This window comes from Oncorhynchus tshawytscha, linkage group LG02 (assembly GCF_018296145.1).
Source record: "Oncorhynchus tshawytscha isolate Ot180627B linkage group LG02, Otsh_v2.0, whole genome shotgun sequence".
Classification (NCBI taxonomy): Eukaryota; Metazoa; Chordata; class Actinopteri; order Salmoniformes; family Salmonidae; genus Oncorhynchus; species Oncorhynchus tshawytscha.
The window spans coordinates 61595996-61611554 of NC_056430.1; the positions used below are offsets into that span (position 1 = coordinate 61595996).

Here is a 15559-nt window from a genome sequence, read left to right on the forward strand (position 1 = left end):
ATATCTTGCCCAACTAGGAGAGACACACAGTCGGAATCATCCAGAGTGGAAAGGAAACATAGAAGTGCATGCCTCACATGTCCAAAACAACCATATGTGTGTTAGTGTTATCAATAGGGCTACGCTTCCTGTACTTCCATTGACACAGTCCACATAACACCACTGAAGGCTTCCTAGGGTTATGACATTTAGAGCAAATGTGTGTTTTTGGTCATGAGTTTAGATAAAACGTATGAACAAATTAGCGTAAATATTTGTGTGTATGTCGTAGGGTTGCCAACTGTCACGTATTAGTTTGGATGTCCCTTACATTGGGCTAAATTGGTTTGTCCCATACGGGACCTCCCGTGTCCCGTATATTCATCCAATCACAGTACAGCGTAAACGCGCCAATTCCTGCAAAGTAATTTCTGTTGTTCGGTCGGTTTGGCAGATCAAGGAAATATGGATAAACCTGCAAAAAAGAAAATACTGTGCAGCTACAACAAACAATTGGAAGCAACAAAGATGTGGGTTAAGCCCGTCAGTGGTGACTCGATGAAAGCGTTCTGTACTTTATGCCGTCGGGAATTCTCAATTGGCCATGGAGAGGAGAATGACTTAACTCAGCATGCATCCATGGAAATGCACAAGAAGGCCATGCTAGCTAAAGGTGCTAGCAATATCGGTGCATTATTCGTAACTGTGCGGGATATTTTGGATGATATGTACCGTCCGAAGGTGAGCCCGTGTATTTCTTAGTTGCCAGTGATGCCTCAAACAAGGGAAATAGACAAATGTTTCCAGTGCGTGTAATATTTTGGGGCGGCAGGGTAGCCTAGTGGTTAGAGCGTTGGACTAGTAACCGAAGATCGAATCCCCGAGCTGACAAGGTACAAATCTATCGGTCTGCCCCTGAACAGGCAGTTAACCCACAGTTCCTAGGCCGTCATTGAAAATAAGAATTTGTTCTTAACTGACTTGCCTAGTAAAATAAAGGTAAAATAAAATAAATAAAATATTTATGTGTCTAATGGAATGGAGTGCAGTGCAAGTTGTGATGAAACTACAAATGTCATACATCAAGCTCTGATGAACTGTCTGGAAAAGCATGAGCTGGATATTAGACACATCACAGCCTATGCAGCAGATTATGCCAATGTCAACTTTGGAAAACACCACTCCGTTTACCAGTTATTGAGCAGCGCCAACAATCCCATTCTGAAAGCTCACATAGCTCATAATGCCTGCAAGCACGCCTGCTGTCAGTGGACAGCATTGAGACAATTGTTTTAAAGCTCTACATGCGCTTCTCAGTATATGCTTCCCGAAGAGAGGAACTGGGTGCATTTTTTTTGCCATTGTTGACATTGAGTGGCGTGAAATTCTGCGACATGTTTGTACACGATTGGCCCTCGCTTCATCCAGCTGTAGATCGTATCCTGCAAAGCTGGCCAGCTCTTACTTCATACTTCAGGTCCCTTGGGGAGACCTGCCCTGAGGCACTGAAGAGTATCATTACATACATTGACAAGTGGTTTGATTTGTCACCAGAAAATATCATGGTGAAACTGAAACCGATTGGCCTCTATGAGCTCTCCTTCACTGACCTGGAGCAAGTGGTGGTTGCCCTCAAAATGACAGAGACAGTCAGTATGGACCAACTCTATGAAGAGTTTTGTGCTAGCCGGGAGGAAATACAGAAAACCAGACAGGATACCACAAAATCCACCAGTGAGAAGTGGGTGGCAGTTTTTCAAAACCTAGAGAAAGCCAACTTGATCAACATGTTCAGGATTAGTCTCATTTGTTCTCAGTATGCCAGGCTCAAATGCCTTTTGTAGAGAGGATTTTCTCTCTGATGTCCATTTAAATGGTCAGGCTCAAGAAACCGATGCAGCACAGAGCTTTTCACAAATGAACTTCAAATATCTGTGAACTGTGACTTGTCGTGTAAGGACTTCTCTCTGGCTATGCAAAAGGACAAAGGACTGCTTGAATCAGTCAAGAGCAGCAAAAAATATCCATGGAAAAAGTAGACTTGGTGAGTGACTCATGCCCCTCTTTTCCTCTTTTGCATTTGAAATGTTTTTAGTTTTTTTGCTGTGAAGGTCCAAATTGTTATTTCTTTGTTCATTTATTTTTAGGTTTATTCACATAAGTTTACATAATAATACCGTTTGAGTAAAGTTATAGACTAAATGGAATATAAAAATGTTTGCCTTTCCAATTGAATACACTGTATATTCATTCACACAACACCATACCCACACTGCCGTGGCACCGTGCACTCGCAATACACACGCCACCCTTTGTCCCTTATTTGGTAGTGAGAAAGTTGGCAACTCTAAGCGATGTTGCCTTATTTTCGTTCTTAAATTAGTCGTGGCAGCAGTTCGGAGAAGTCTTCATTGATTAAGATTTTGGTTCCCTTCAGGCACTTGGCTCTTCTGAGAATCTCCTTGTCTTTGAACCTGAGCAGTTTCACCACTATACTGTAGATCTAGGCTGTCCAACTGCAAAGAAAGTGCCATTCATATGTGCGCTCTCGATGAGTTTAAGGTACAGTTTGAGTTGATCTGCCAGGAGTTTCTTGGCATTGACTTCTGTTTCATGTCAAGTTTCAGTCTTTACATCCTCAATTCCATTGATTTAAGATGTTATTGTGCTATTTGTTTTCCAGGTAGTCTCCTTTGGAAGAGTGCTTGTCAAGTGTTGTTTGGAATATTGCGAAATCCCCAACATGGTTTTGAGTGCGGTCTGGCTGGATACATTCTCCTCCTTTATCTTCTCCACCTCTGACTGCGTAACTTCAAACTGTGTTTAAATTCTATTACATCCTTAAACAGATCATCAACCCTTTTGTTGGTACAATCCATAAAGATTTTTATATAACTGTTTTTGTTGATCGAGTAGTTCATGGAGTGTAGTGCTTGAAACGTATTCCTCTTCTGAATTGAGTTTTGAAAGTATTTGTTTTTAAATATACTTAGGTATCAAAAGTAAATGTAATGGCAAAAATGTACTTAAGTGTCAAAAGCAGAAGTCATTTCACATTCCTTATATTAAGCAAACCAGACGGAATGATTTTCTTGTGATTTTAATTTAAACTCCAACGCTCAGCCATAATTTACTAACAAAAAAATTTGTGTTTAGAGTGTCTGCCAGATCACAGGCAGTAGGGATGACCAGGGATGTTCTCTTGATAAGTGTGTGAATTAGACAAAGTACTTTTGAGTGTCGGGTAAAATGTATGGAGTAAAAAGTACATTATTTTCTTCAGGAATGTAGGTGGAGTAAAAGTTGTCAAAAATATAAATAGTAAAATGAAGTACAGATACCCCAAAAAACTGCTTAAGTAGTACTTTAAAGCATTTACTTAAGTACTATTTGCACTAATTCTCTACATTTCCACACACGCACACATTCAGTAACGCACGTACACACACCACACACATTTAGTAACGCACTCACTCACACACACTCACCACTGCTGCCTTTATTTATTATTATTTATTTACCAGTCTACCTTGTTCCTAACTAGTTACTATTTGTACAGTGACCTAGTATATTCACAGTATATTCTGTACATTTTACAATATAGTTCTTGTTTTTATATAAAAAATAAAAAAAACTTTATTCTCTACTTTTTGTAATACTTTTTTTATAACTGACATAGTATTTATATTTGTGACTGCTCTAGTTTTCCTGCTCATTTTATTATTTATTGCAATGTTGAGGAAGATCGCAAGTAGGCATTTCATTGCACTGTTTACACTGTATCCTTTGCATATGATGAATAAACTTTGATTTGATTTGAAATGTGTTTTGAATTAGTTTAAGCATGTGTAATGTAGTTGGAGAGGCTTTGATGGCTTTGGGGTCAAAGCAGTTTGTTAGTGCCCTCCAGACCTGGTTTCAAATACAGTGTATTTGAGAATTTGATATTTATTTTTGAATTTTCAAATACACAGCCCAAAACAAGTAGTTTTATTTTAGTATTTTAATGGTTATTTGTAAAAAAAAAAAAAAAAACATAGTCTTCCAAATTGTATTTGAAATACTATTTTCAAATACCTGGGTTAAATGTATGGGAATTTATTTGAGTCAGTGTATTTGTGTATTTCCAAATACATTCCAACATTCAACTAGTTGTATGTGAAAGTAATTGAGATATTTTAAATAGTATTTGAACCCAGGTCTGGTGCCCTCCAATAAAACGTTGTTTTGCCACTGTTTTTGGTTTACGTGAAAGCACTGTTGTGCTGAAGTGAATTATGCAGTTAAAGTAGTAAGCACATCTTGTGCACTACATATTGTTAATGTTTTGTATTGTTGTTACCCAGTCCTTACAAGTAAAAGGCCTAAACATGTATCCTTTAATACATTTCCTTAGGACCTTTGTTTTGATTAGCCTTGATGTTACACAAATGTTATATTCATCTCAAAGATATTCTATTTTCTATCGTTTTGCATGGTCCTGTGCCCCAGTTGAGATTAGTTGGCACATTTTAATTTAGACCATTCCATTGGCCCTAAAGTGAAGTCTCCACTAATACGCGGAACCGGGGGTTGCGAATCGAACTAACCCTAGCTTCGCTGCTCGTGTTGAGCATGTACGCATGCGCCGGCCTATAAACTATGACTACGTCATCGTCGTAGGTAAACAAGATTTTTAACGGAAGGGATATTTAAACCGTGAGCTGTCAAGGAGGTCTACACATTTGTTGGGGTAGGTAAATGTTTGGTTCTTTCATACTCTTTTATCTGAACAGATAATACAATCAGAAATACACGATTGTTTCCCCATTATTACGCGAGGCTTTGATCAACACAGTGTAACGTACACTAGTCAATGAGAACAATTATTCGTACATTTCCTCGAACTGTTAATTAAAGGAAAGTCACTACCTAGATTTGAGCCAATGTTTTATGTAGTTCAACATGTTAGTATTCCAACCTCGTGAAAGCGACAAACACGTTTTAATTTTCGTCAGTGACGTCTGAAAACCCGTCCACAATGACTGAGTTACCACATTTATTCAATAGACCGTTTTCCCATTACGTTATCGAGCGAATTAGGGAATGTCGACGTAATTTTTAACAACAGGCTAAGAAGCTACATTTGTGTTTCCATCAAAATAATAATTATTGCGAGTTTAAAAATGTCGCAAGAGAAAATATAAATTAAACTCCAGATCATTTTCCATCAATGGGTTTCGATTTCACTTGTTTTGACTGCTATGATTAAGCAATAAGGGCAGACCTAAGGGCTGTTCTTTGTGGTATATGCCCAATTTACCACGGCTGAGGGCTATTCCTATGAACAGCCCTTAGCCGTGGTATATTGGCCATATACCACAAACCCCTGAGGTACCTTATTGCTATTATAAACTTGTTATTAACGTAATTAGAACATTTCAAATTAAGTTTGTGTCATTCCCGTGGTACAAGTCTAATATAACATGGCTTTAAACCAATCAGCATTCAGGGCTCAAACCACCTAGTTTGATACATCCGACAGGAGAGTTTGAGTGATGAAAGTTGGACAAAGGATCTCGCAATCTCTGTACGAGAAACATTTGGATGAACTTTAAAAAACGAATGTTGGGCTATTTTCTGGCAATTGTTCCGTCATATGCCAGATGTGATAACTTCAAACCCTTATAAATGGCCTATTTGTGAGATTTACTTATTTCAATAGGCATAGGCTACTGACTAAAATCTGGGTTTATAATTGCAATTCAACTTCTCCATGGTTTTCTGAGCTAGATGCAGGTAGCCTATAGGCCCTGATAGGCCAACATCTCATTCCAGGGAAAAGTTCACAATGAAACTGACACTAAATGTGGAGGATGATACATTTGCTATAGAGCTGTGACCATGATCACAATTGATAACTTCCAATTTAATTAACTAAACATGGGCATTAATAATTGCATAATAACACAAGGTTACAACAACAGAGTTATAGGCTATTTATTAAATCTGTTTGCCAGCTCCAAGTGGCACGAATTGACTCCAGTGATATTGCCATATATTTTATTGTATCAATTGGTAGGCTACAGTAGCCTGCAAAGGCATCGAAATTAATAGCCTACTTGATGGCCAACAGATGCACATTTTAATGTAATTTTCATTGTGGACTTTTTCCCCATAGAACTGAGCATGAGTAAAACCCATCGCTTGATACTGTTATACAAAAGAAAAGACAATTAGAATGCAGTTTACTTTAAACCATCTCTAAGCAAATTTATCTAAAGAGCTCTAGTGCGCCTAAAGTCATTTTCCATTGCTTTATTGCCGTTATATCAGTTCTAGCACGTTAAAATGTTTTATGAAAAAAGGGTGGATCCATAATGACCAATCTAAATAGCCTACCTGCAACTGGTAAGAAGTTGCCACGACGTGTGTGTGTTTCTCTGTCTCCAGGACATGTTGACTACACCACTTGCGTTACGTGCGTGAGCCTTGCAAAATAAAATGCATGTTATTCAATAATTTCATCTAAACTGCTCGCGTGCATCAACGAGCATATACACGCGTGGCTGATTGAAAGATGAACCGAGGTCCACACTCCAGTCCAGTTGGTGGTGGTAATGCAACTTAAAGTTGGTTGCCAGCCGCCATATAAAGTCTGAAGAGGAAAATAAGAAGACTGAAGGAGGAGATTACTAGAAAGTGGCTAGGTTTACCCTTTTATCTGTGGATTAATTGTCGGAGTATAGGACCTTGTGCATTTCAGGTAAAATAACAACCCAATGTTTATATCTCAGGACAAATTAGCTAGCAACAGCAAGCTAGCTAGCTAAATTGTAATGAATGTTTCATGCGTTTCAACCTGTCCCCAAATGAATATAGTTGGTTCAGAGTTTGTTTTGATATTTCAACCTGTGTCCTGATCACGTCCGTATGGATGGATAAAATCAATACAATTGTGAACAGGATTTCTATAGAAGCAGTTTCTGCCTCCAATCTTCATTCTGTACTGTCTTTGACTGAGCTATAATAAGATCGAAACCAATCAGGTGGTTGTTCGACGAAACCAACGTCATTAATCACGTACTTCTGATAAAGCGATTGAGGCATTGGCACATTGCTTTGAAGTACACTGCTTAGCGATTTTGATGCATGCCTCGGAGCTCCGGGATCAAACGTAACATATAAGAATTTTTTAATTTTTTATTTATTTTACCTTTATTTAACCAGGTAGGCAAGTTGAGAACAAGTTCTCATTTACAATTGCGACCTGGCCAAGATAAAGCAAAGCAGTTCGACAGATACAACGACACAGAGTTACACATGGAGTAAAACAAACATACAGTCAATAATACAGTATAAACAAGTCTATATACAATGTGAGCAAATGAGGTGAGAAGGGAGGTAAAGGCAAAAAAGGCCATGGTGGCAAAGTAAATACAATATAGCAAGTAAAACACTGGAATGGTAGTTTTGCAATGGAAGAATGTGCAAAGTAGAAATACAAATAATGGGGTGCAAAGGAGCAAAATAAATAAATAAATAAAAATTAAATACAGTTGGGAAAGAGGTAGTTGTTTGGGCTAAATTATAGGTGGGCTATGTACAGGTGCAGTAATCTGTGAGCTGCTCTGACAGTTGGTGCTTAAAGCTAGTGAGGGAGATAAGTGTTTCCAGTTTCAGAGATTTTTGTAGTTCGTTCCAGTCATTGGCAGCAGAGAACTGGAAGGAGAGGCGGCCAAAGAAAGAATTGGTTTTGGGGGTGACTAGAGAGATATACCTGCTGGAGCGTGTGCTACAGGTGGGAGATGCTATGGTGACCAGCGAGCTGAGATAAGGGGGACTTTACCTAGCAGGGTCTTGTAGATGACATGGAGCCAGTGGGTTTGGCGACGAGTATGAAGCGAGGGCCAGCCAACGAGAGCGTACAGGTCGCAATGGTGGGTAGTATATGGGGCTTTGGTGATAAAACGGATTGCACTGTGATAGACTGCATCCAATTTGTTGAGTAGGGTATTGGAGGCTATTTTGTAAATGACATCGCCAAAGTCGAGGACTGGTAGGATGGTCAGTTTTACAAGGGTATGTTTGGCAGCATGAGTGAAGGATGCTTTGTTGCGAAATAGGAAGCCAATTCTAGATTTAACTTTGGATTGGAGATGTGAGAATACAAGGTTCATATCTTGTCTAACCAAGCTTTACAATGTATTTGACACAACGAAATTAACAAAATAGCATGCAAACGTTACTCCACGCCGAGTTCAATCGAATCGGGCCTGGCTAGCTATCTCAAGTATAAGTAGCTAGCTGTGCTCGTTTCACCCACCCAATGTGGTATTAGCTGGCAGCATGCATAATGCAAAGATTGGTGTTCATCGAATTTACACAAATTGTTAATGTTGCTAGATAGCTTACTTGCTACTTTGCATTCTAACCAAGAATAAGAGTGGCAAGTGCTTCTAGTTGTAAGCCATGAAGTCAACGTGTCCTAGTTAGATAATGTTAAATGGCTAACAAAACCATGGCTAGCAAGCCCCAGAGCTAGTCCATTGCACTGACCCAGACCCATATATGGCCCTGTACAGTGACAACCCCGAGCACTAGGCACTTAGACTTGAATTAATTGTACAGGTAGCTAGGTATTGGTATTAAGCCTTTATAATCATTGTTTTTGCACCATGCCCTTGCTCATTATCAAACTTTTTCACAGGGCCACTGTTAAATCAAAGTGTGGGACACTGAACTATGCAGCATGTATGTCTCCAAAAGGATCTCCAATGCCTATTTTGTCTGTGAAAGAAGGCCCACTTTGACCTCTGCCACAGAGACATGCCCACACAACTTTGCTGAAATGCTGCCCATGGAAATGAGCTTGAAGATTTTTAGTGAACTGGACATTGACAGCTTATGTAGTGCATTGTTGACCTGCAAACTGTGGCACCACATCATTGAAGACAGCGACCACCTCTGGAGGAATCATTGCCTGACTGTGCGAGCTTTCTGTCAACAGGAGATTGATGGGGACAGACAGTATGGACTGTCATGGAAGGTGGGTCTGTTGGCTTTTAAACAGCTTCACCTCAGTTATGCTAGACTACTGGAATACCTGCCTATAACATCATTGTCAGATCGCAAATATCATAGACATCACACTCCCCCCTTACAAAACGTAATACGATAAATGGCACTCATCCAAAGAGCATTATCTCAATAACAAATGCCTTTGTCATTCTTTAATTATTTCTCATTAGGTCACCCTGGTGCGGAACTACAGGAGAGGTTTTCTGAAGAGCGAATGGTTAAGGGGACGATACAGCAACATTCATTCTGCCGATGAACTACTGGACAGGAACATGTGCTCATTGGATGTTGAGACTTGGGGTGAGATTCTGGAAGCAGAGCTGGAAAGATAGATGCAAATCCCATAAAGAGCTATGAATGAACCTTTTAGATTTTCTTCTATAATTATGTCTTAAGCACTTATTGATTTGTTTTATACCTTTTATACAGTTTTATGTGGTTATGGTTAATAATCACAACCTCGTATTTCTTTTTTTGTTATACATTAATATATGGTAGGCTATATTCCAGGAAAATAACGATACCCTTTAATGAATTCCTAAATCAGTGATACAATTGGGCCTTCACCACACTGAATAAAGTGGGCTATTAAGATGTTAATTTGCATCTACAGTATAGCACTAAAGTTTAGCACTTTTACTACTTGGCAGTATTTATTAGCTATTTAAACTCCTTTGGTTGACAGTGTGTATATGAGTTATACTGTATACAATAATACTCATAATGCACTGTATCAGATATATGGGGCTGGAGCACTATATTTTCTATTTTAATTAATTTTGACATGACTGTTCATGTGTTCACTTCATGTACAGCCATGCATATTCATGTGTTACTCACTGTAGGCTATATCACCATGGATCACCATACATTCATTGAAAGACATCATTATTTTGATGCACAAACACATTTGGTGTGGTGCATAATATCTTCAATAGTCTAATTCAATTATTGCAGATAGTTTAAATATGGCAATTGACTTTGTCTTTATAATTATGGTACTATCTGCCACTGTATCAAAAGCCACACCCACAAATTAAACGGCAATGAAACTTCGGGTTCATTAACCAAGGTCCACTTTTTCAGCAGCATGGACAGGGCCAATTCAAATCCATTGACAGACTTTCTACGGTTTCTAACAAGATCCAATGTCAGCACTTCGGACAGGGATAGCTAACAATATTCAAATGAATGGATTCAGACATTGAACATTAGGATAGTTCACCCTAGAGTGTTAATTGTTGATTTATAGTTTAATACAGTGTGTGGGCCTACATCCTGCTGGTATGTCCGTGCAAGCATATAGCAACCTAAAAACAAAATATACTGAGTGTACAAAGCTTTCCGTGACATAAGACTATCCAGGTGAAGGCTATGATCTTTTGATGTCACCTGTTAAAAACACTTCAGTCAGTGTGGATGAAGGTGAGGAGACAGGTTGGATAATTATTTTTAAGCCTTGAGACAATTGAGACATGGATTGTGTATATATGCCATTTAGTAGGTACAAGACAAAGATTTACAGTGCTGTCAGAAAATATTCATACCCCTTGAATTGTTCCACATTTTGTTGTGTTACAGCCTGAATTAAAAATGGATTCAATTTTTTTTCTTACCCATCTATACACAATATCCCAAAATAAAAAATGTTTTTATAAATGTATTAGTATTTTTTTATATGTTTTATTTGCATACAGAAATATCTAATTTACATAAATATTCACACCCCAATAAATATTATAATCACCTTTGGCAGTGATTACAGCTGTGAGTTTTACTGGGTAAGTCATTAGAGCTTTGCACACATGGATTGTACAATATTTACATCTAATATTTTTTATTTATTCTTCAAGCTCTGTCAAGTTGGTGGTTGATCATTTCTAGATAGCCAATTTCAAGTCTTGCCATAGACATAGATTTTAAAGGAGATTTAAGTCAAGACTGTAACAAGACCACTCAGGAACATTCAATGTCATCTTTGTAACTCCAGGGTATATCTGTCTCCGAGTGTTTGTTGGAAAGCAGACTAAAGCAGGTTTTCCTTTATGATTTTGCCTGTGCTGGCTCTATTCAGTTTATTTTCATCCTAAAAAACTCCTTACTCCTTGCCGATGACAAGCCTACCCATAACATGATGCAGCCACCACCATTCTTGGAAATATGAAGAGTGGTACTCAGTGATGTGTTGTATTGGATTTGCCCCCAACATAACTCTTTGTATTCAGGACATAAAGTTAATTTATTTGCCACATGTTTGGCAGTTTTACTTTAGTGCCTTATTGCAAACACAATGCATGTTTTGGAATATGTTTATTGTGTACAGGCTCCCTTTTCACTCTTTCATTTGCAGTGCATTTGAAAAGTATTCAGACCCCTTGACTTTTTCCACATGTTGTTACATTACAGCCTCATTCTAAAATGTATTAAATTAATTGTTTTCCTAATCAATCTACACACAATACCCCATAATGACAAAACGAAAACTTAAAAAAATTTTTTTGCAAATTTATCAAAAATAAAAAGCAGATACCTTATTTAGATTAATATTCAGACCCTTTGCTCTGAAACTAGAAATTGAGCTCAAGTGCATCCTGTTTCCATTGGTTATCCTTGAGATGTTTCTACAACTTGATTTTAGTCTATGTAGGGTAAATTGGACATGATTTGGAAAAGCACACACCTGTCTATATAAGGGTTTGTGTGTTGAATGAAGAAACAATTTTAGAATAAGGCTGTAATGTAACAAAATGTAGACAAAGTCAAGGGGTCTGAATACTTTCCGAATGCACTGTAGGTTAATGGAATATTTGTTTCTGTTATTCTGTTCCTTCTTTTCACTCTGTCATTTAAGTTAATATTGAGGAGTAACTACAATGTTGTTGATCCATCCTCGGTTTTCTCCTATCACAGCCATTCAACTCTGTAACTGTTTTAAAGTCACCATTGGCCTCATGGTGAAATCCCTGAGCGTTTTCCTTCATCTCCGGCAACTGAGTTAGGAAGGACATGACTGGGTGTATTGATACACTGTCAAAAGCTAATTAAAACTTCACCATGCACAAAGGGATATTTAATGTCTGCTTTAAAAAAAAAAAGATCTACCAATAGGTACTCTTCTTTGCAAAACCTCCCTGGTCTTTGTTTATTTTACATTTATTTAACTACTACTTAACTACCTTCATTTAACAGCCTAGGAACAGTGGGTTAACTGCCTGTTCAGGGGTAGGACAACAGATTTGTACCTTGTCAGCTCAGGGGTATGAACTTGCAACCTTCCAGTTACTAGTCCAACACTCTAACCACTAGGCTACCCTGCTACCCTGGGGTATGGGCGTAGGCGCCATGCGCACGGGTTTGAGTGAGTCAATAACTTTAACGCTCAACATTATTAGTATATCAATAATGGTCCACCACCCAAATGACATCCAGCCAATTTGACACAACTGTGGGACGCATTGGAGTCACAACTGGCCAGCATCGCTGTAGAACGCTGTCGACGCCTTGTAGTCCATGCCCAGACGAATTGAGGCTGTTCTGAGGGCAAAAGAGGGTGCAACTCAATATTAGGAAGGTGTTCCTAATGGTTTGTACACTCCGTGTATAATTACGTGCATTCAGATCAGATCTTTATTTGTAGGACTATATATGGCAGAAGGCTATGGATAATTGTAATCCGTATGGTGATTATCCTCAGTGAGGAACTGTGTGGGAGGGATGCAGCCATCATTGTTAGTGATTTTACCCTTTTCGCCAGCTGTACACGTCACAGCATCCTCTCTGGTGCGTTTGGAAATGCACCATCGCTGCATCATTCCGCTTTCAATATAATAATTATAGGGGGCCCCGAGACCATAAAAGGCTACGTTTCAATCATGGTCGACGATGTTCCACCGATTATAAATATTGCCATCGCTCTAAAAATTCAACCGAATGATGGACCGGTGTTTTTCAAGGTGGATGGGACCAGATTCGGCCAGAGCAGGACAATAAAATTGCTTACAGGATCGAAGTATAAGGTTGAGGTGGTTATGAAGCCGGCCAATGCAGATGCCACGTAAGTACAAAACACTATATATCAAGAAAACCACTGGAAATGTGCATTAGTAATATTGAATTCGTTTACAATACACACATTAAATTCACCAGTCAGCCTTATTATAGCTTATTACATTGCGTCTGTGGATGCAGCATGATGCATGCGCTATATCCTGCCTTCCCTGAGTGTTTGATCAAATGTTGTTTTTCTGACATACAGGCCAATGTGTCTGCATGGTACTGTACAACCAAATGGGTTGACTGCAAAAGCATGTCTGCATACCCCCTATATCTTACAGGCTATTTTACAATGCATAGGCTACAGCCTGGATGCAATAGCATAGGCTACAGTAGCCATCTGGGGGCCTACGGATATTCTGCGTTAATAAATAATGTGTTGTCACAGTGTGTGAATGCATTTTTAATCAAACCAAGGAGGGTGATGACAGAAAGTGTCCTTTGCGTGTTGATTCACACCTCAACATTTCACTGCCGATAGGAAATAAAACTAGAATAACGTTAAAAATGGGTCTACCATTAGCCTATAATCAGGTAAACTACAGGCCCATTGGGTGGGGTTGGGAATGATGCCCACTAACTAAAGTGTCTGTTTCATATATTCCCAGCACCATGAACATCGGAGGTATCACCATCCCTCTAGAGCAGCAGTCCAAAGATGAGGAGTCAGTGGTGTACCACGGACAGTACGACACAGAGGGAGTGCCTCACACCAAGAGTGGGGACAGGCAACCTGTCCAAGTCAGCATAGAGGTAATCCAGTAGAATACTTCATCCTAATTCTTTAACTAAGCGGTAACTAACGGAGTTATTGATAATTAACTGGTGTCTTCTGGCAATATAAATGTACATTTTCTCATATTTAGACCTAACTCAAAATAGTGATATTATCAGCACTAATAACTCATCAATTCTCTTATCAAAACTCTTTTCAGACATTTCAAAATGCATTTGTTGTAAGAAATGTGCTATAGACAGTAAATACAATTTGATTGATTTAAAGTCATCTACAACATCATCTGATTGAGGCCCCTTCAATTTATGTCTTTCTTTTCTCTGTGTGTTTTTGTGTCAGTTTGGAAAGGCGGGCCAATTCGAGACAATATGGCAGGTAAAGTACTATAACTACTACAAGCGAGACCAATGCCAGTTTGGGAATAAATTCACCAACATCGAGTATGAATGCAAGCCCAATGAGACGCGCAGCCTGATGTGGATTAACAAAGAGGTGTTCAATTGAGGAGCACCAATCAACTCCTCCTTCAAACAAGCAGAGGAGATGAGTTGCACACAATAACTATTTTACCATCAACTTAAGAGGAAAAAGCCTTACTGTAGGCATGCGTTTCAAGTCACTGAGCACCATAATTGTCTGTTTTAGAGAGAGGGAGGCAGTTATCTACCAGGCTGATCTCGGGGGTTGTTCGTAATTGGTTGTAATCAATAAACATAGTCAGGTTATTATCAGCAATATCATTGGGAATCACAGCTATACAACATCCGCTGTGTTGACGCTTAGCTCTGGCCACACATGCTGAAGCTGTGGCCCTCCTGGACCAGGATTGAAGACAGTTGTGGGTGGAAATGTATCTAACCTGACTTATTACCTGTGAGGTGTGTGTGATGTGAGTTGTATGAATAAATTGACATTATATTTGTGTTATCCTATGTGTTAGTTCTAGTGTTGTTTAAGCCTTTGAACATCTGTTTACTTCTGAACAGCACAATTGTGATTAGCCTATAAAGGGGGGAGACAGTTTTTTTGTTAAAACTTCTCTATTATTTTATGGAAATATTCATATTCTATAGTCTATTAAGTACTCTTGTTATGTTGTGGGTCACTATCATTGTTTTGTCTCAGTTTTGTCTGTAAATGCATGGCTGAATAATCCTATGCCTAAAGGTTTTGTTCTTCAGATGCAGACTGATATCAGATTGCCTAAACTGTTCAGTTCTGCTATAAATGTAATTGAAAAGTGTGAAAGTAAATAAACCCATACCAGTTACTAGCGTACTTGATTAACATAATTGTGCATTAATTGGAATAAGTAGTTTGTTGTTGCTGTTGTTTAAATTGATCCAAGTGTTTACGATCCATTTCTCATTTCAGAAGCCTGCTTATAGACTACAGTTGTGCCATTGCTTCCTTGTCCTCATTAGCAGTGTAAGCTCCCTTATTCACATGCCCACTTGCACATCCTATTCCAATCAGTTAGAATAATTAGGCCTCATCTTTTAAATCTAGTACAGTATGGCTATTCATGCCTGTGAAAGAGAGAGCTGCAATAGTCAATCTTACAACCGAACGTCTTTATGTGCAAGACCGTAGGTGAGGCATTCATATTCATTGGTCGATTTTTCCACATATTTAAACATTACTGTATAGGTCTACATTTAGAAACTGGATGAGGACATAGGCCTACGTCGAAAATCATTAAACTCATCGCTTAAAAATTGTATTGATGGA

The 15559-nt window shown here is 38.7% G+C and overlaps 2 protein-coding genes and 1 long non-coding RNA gene across 3 annotated transcripts; all 3 read left to right on the forward strand.

The window, feature by feature from the left end:
• The first annotated feature begins 370 nt into the window (after positions 1 to 370).
• On the forward strand, positions 371 to 3858 carry LOC112265395. The gene is made up of 3 exons (XR_002955762.2): positions 371 to 2023; positions 2417 to 2541; positions 2663 to 3858. It is a non-coding gene; the product is annotated as an uncharacterized LOC112265395 (long non-coding RNA).
• A 752-nt stretch (positions 3859 to 4610) lies between these two features.
• On the forward strand, positions 4611 to 10694 carry LOC112265388 (F-box only protein 48). Its single transcript, XM_024442641.1, has 3 exons — positions 4611 to 4711; positions 8669 to 9007; positions 9210 to 10694. Exons 2-3 carry the CDS (start codon positions 8711 to 8713, stop codon positions 9369 to 9371), a joined length of 459 nt encoding a protein of 152 aa, XP_024298409.1. The 5' UTR covers positions 4611 to 4711; positions 8669 to 8710; the 3' UTR covers positions 9372 to 10694.
• Positions 10695 to 12312: 1618 nt separating this feature from the next.
• LOC112265376 (CB1 cannabinoid receptor-interacting protein 1) lies at positions 12313 to 15098 on the forward strand. The gene is made up of 3 exons (XM_024442604.2): positions 12313 to 13093; positions 13701 to 13845; positions 14168 to 15098. The coding sequence occupies exons 1-3, from the start codon at positions 12717 to 12719 to the stop codon at positions 14330 to 14332; spliced, it is 687 nt and encodes a 228-aa protein (XP_024298372.1). The 5' UTR covers positions 12313 to 12716; the 3' UTR covers positions 14333 to 15098.
• Positions 15099 to 15559: the final 461 nt, after the last annotated feature.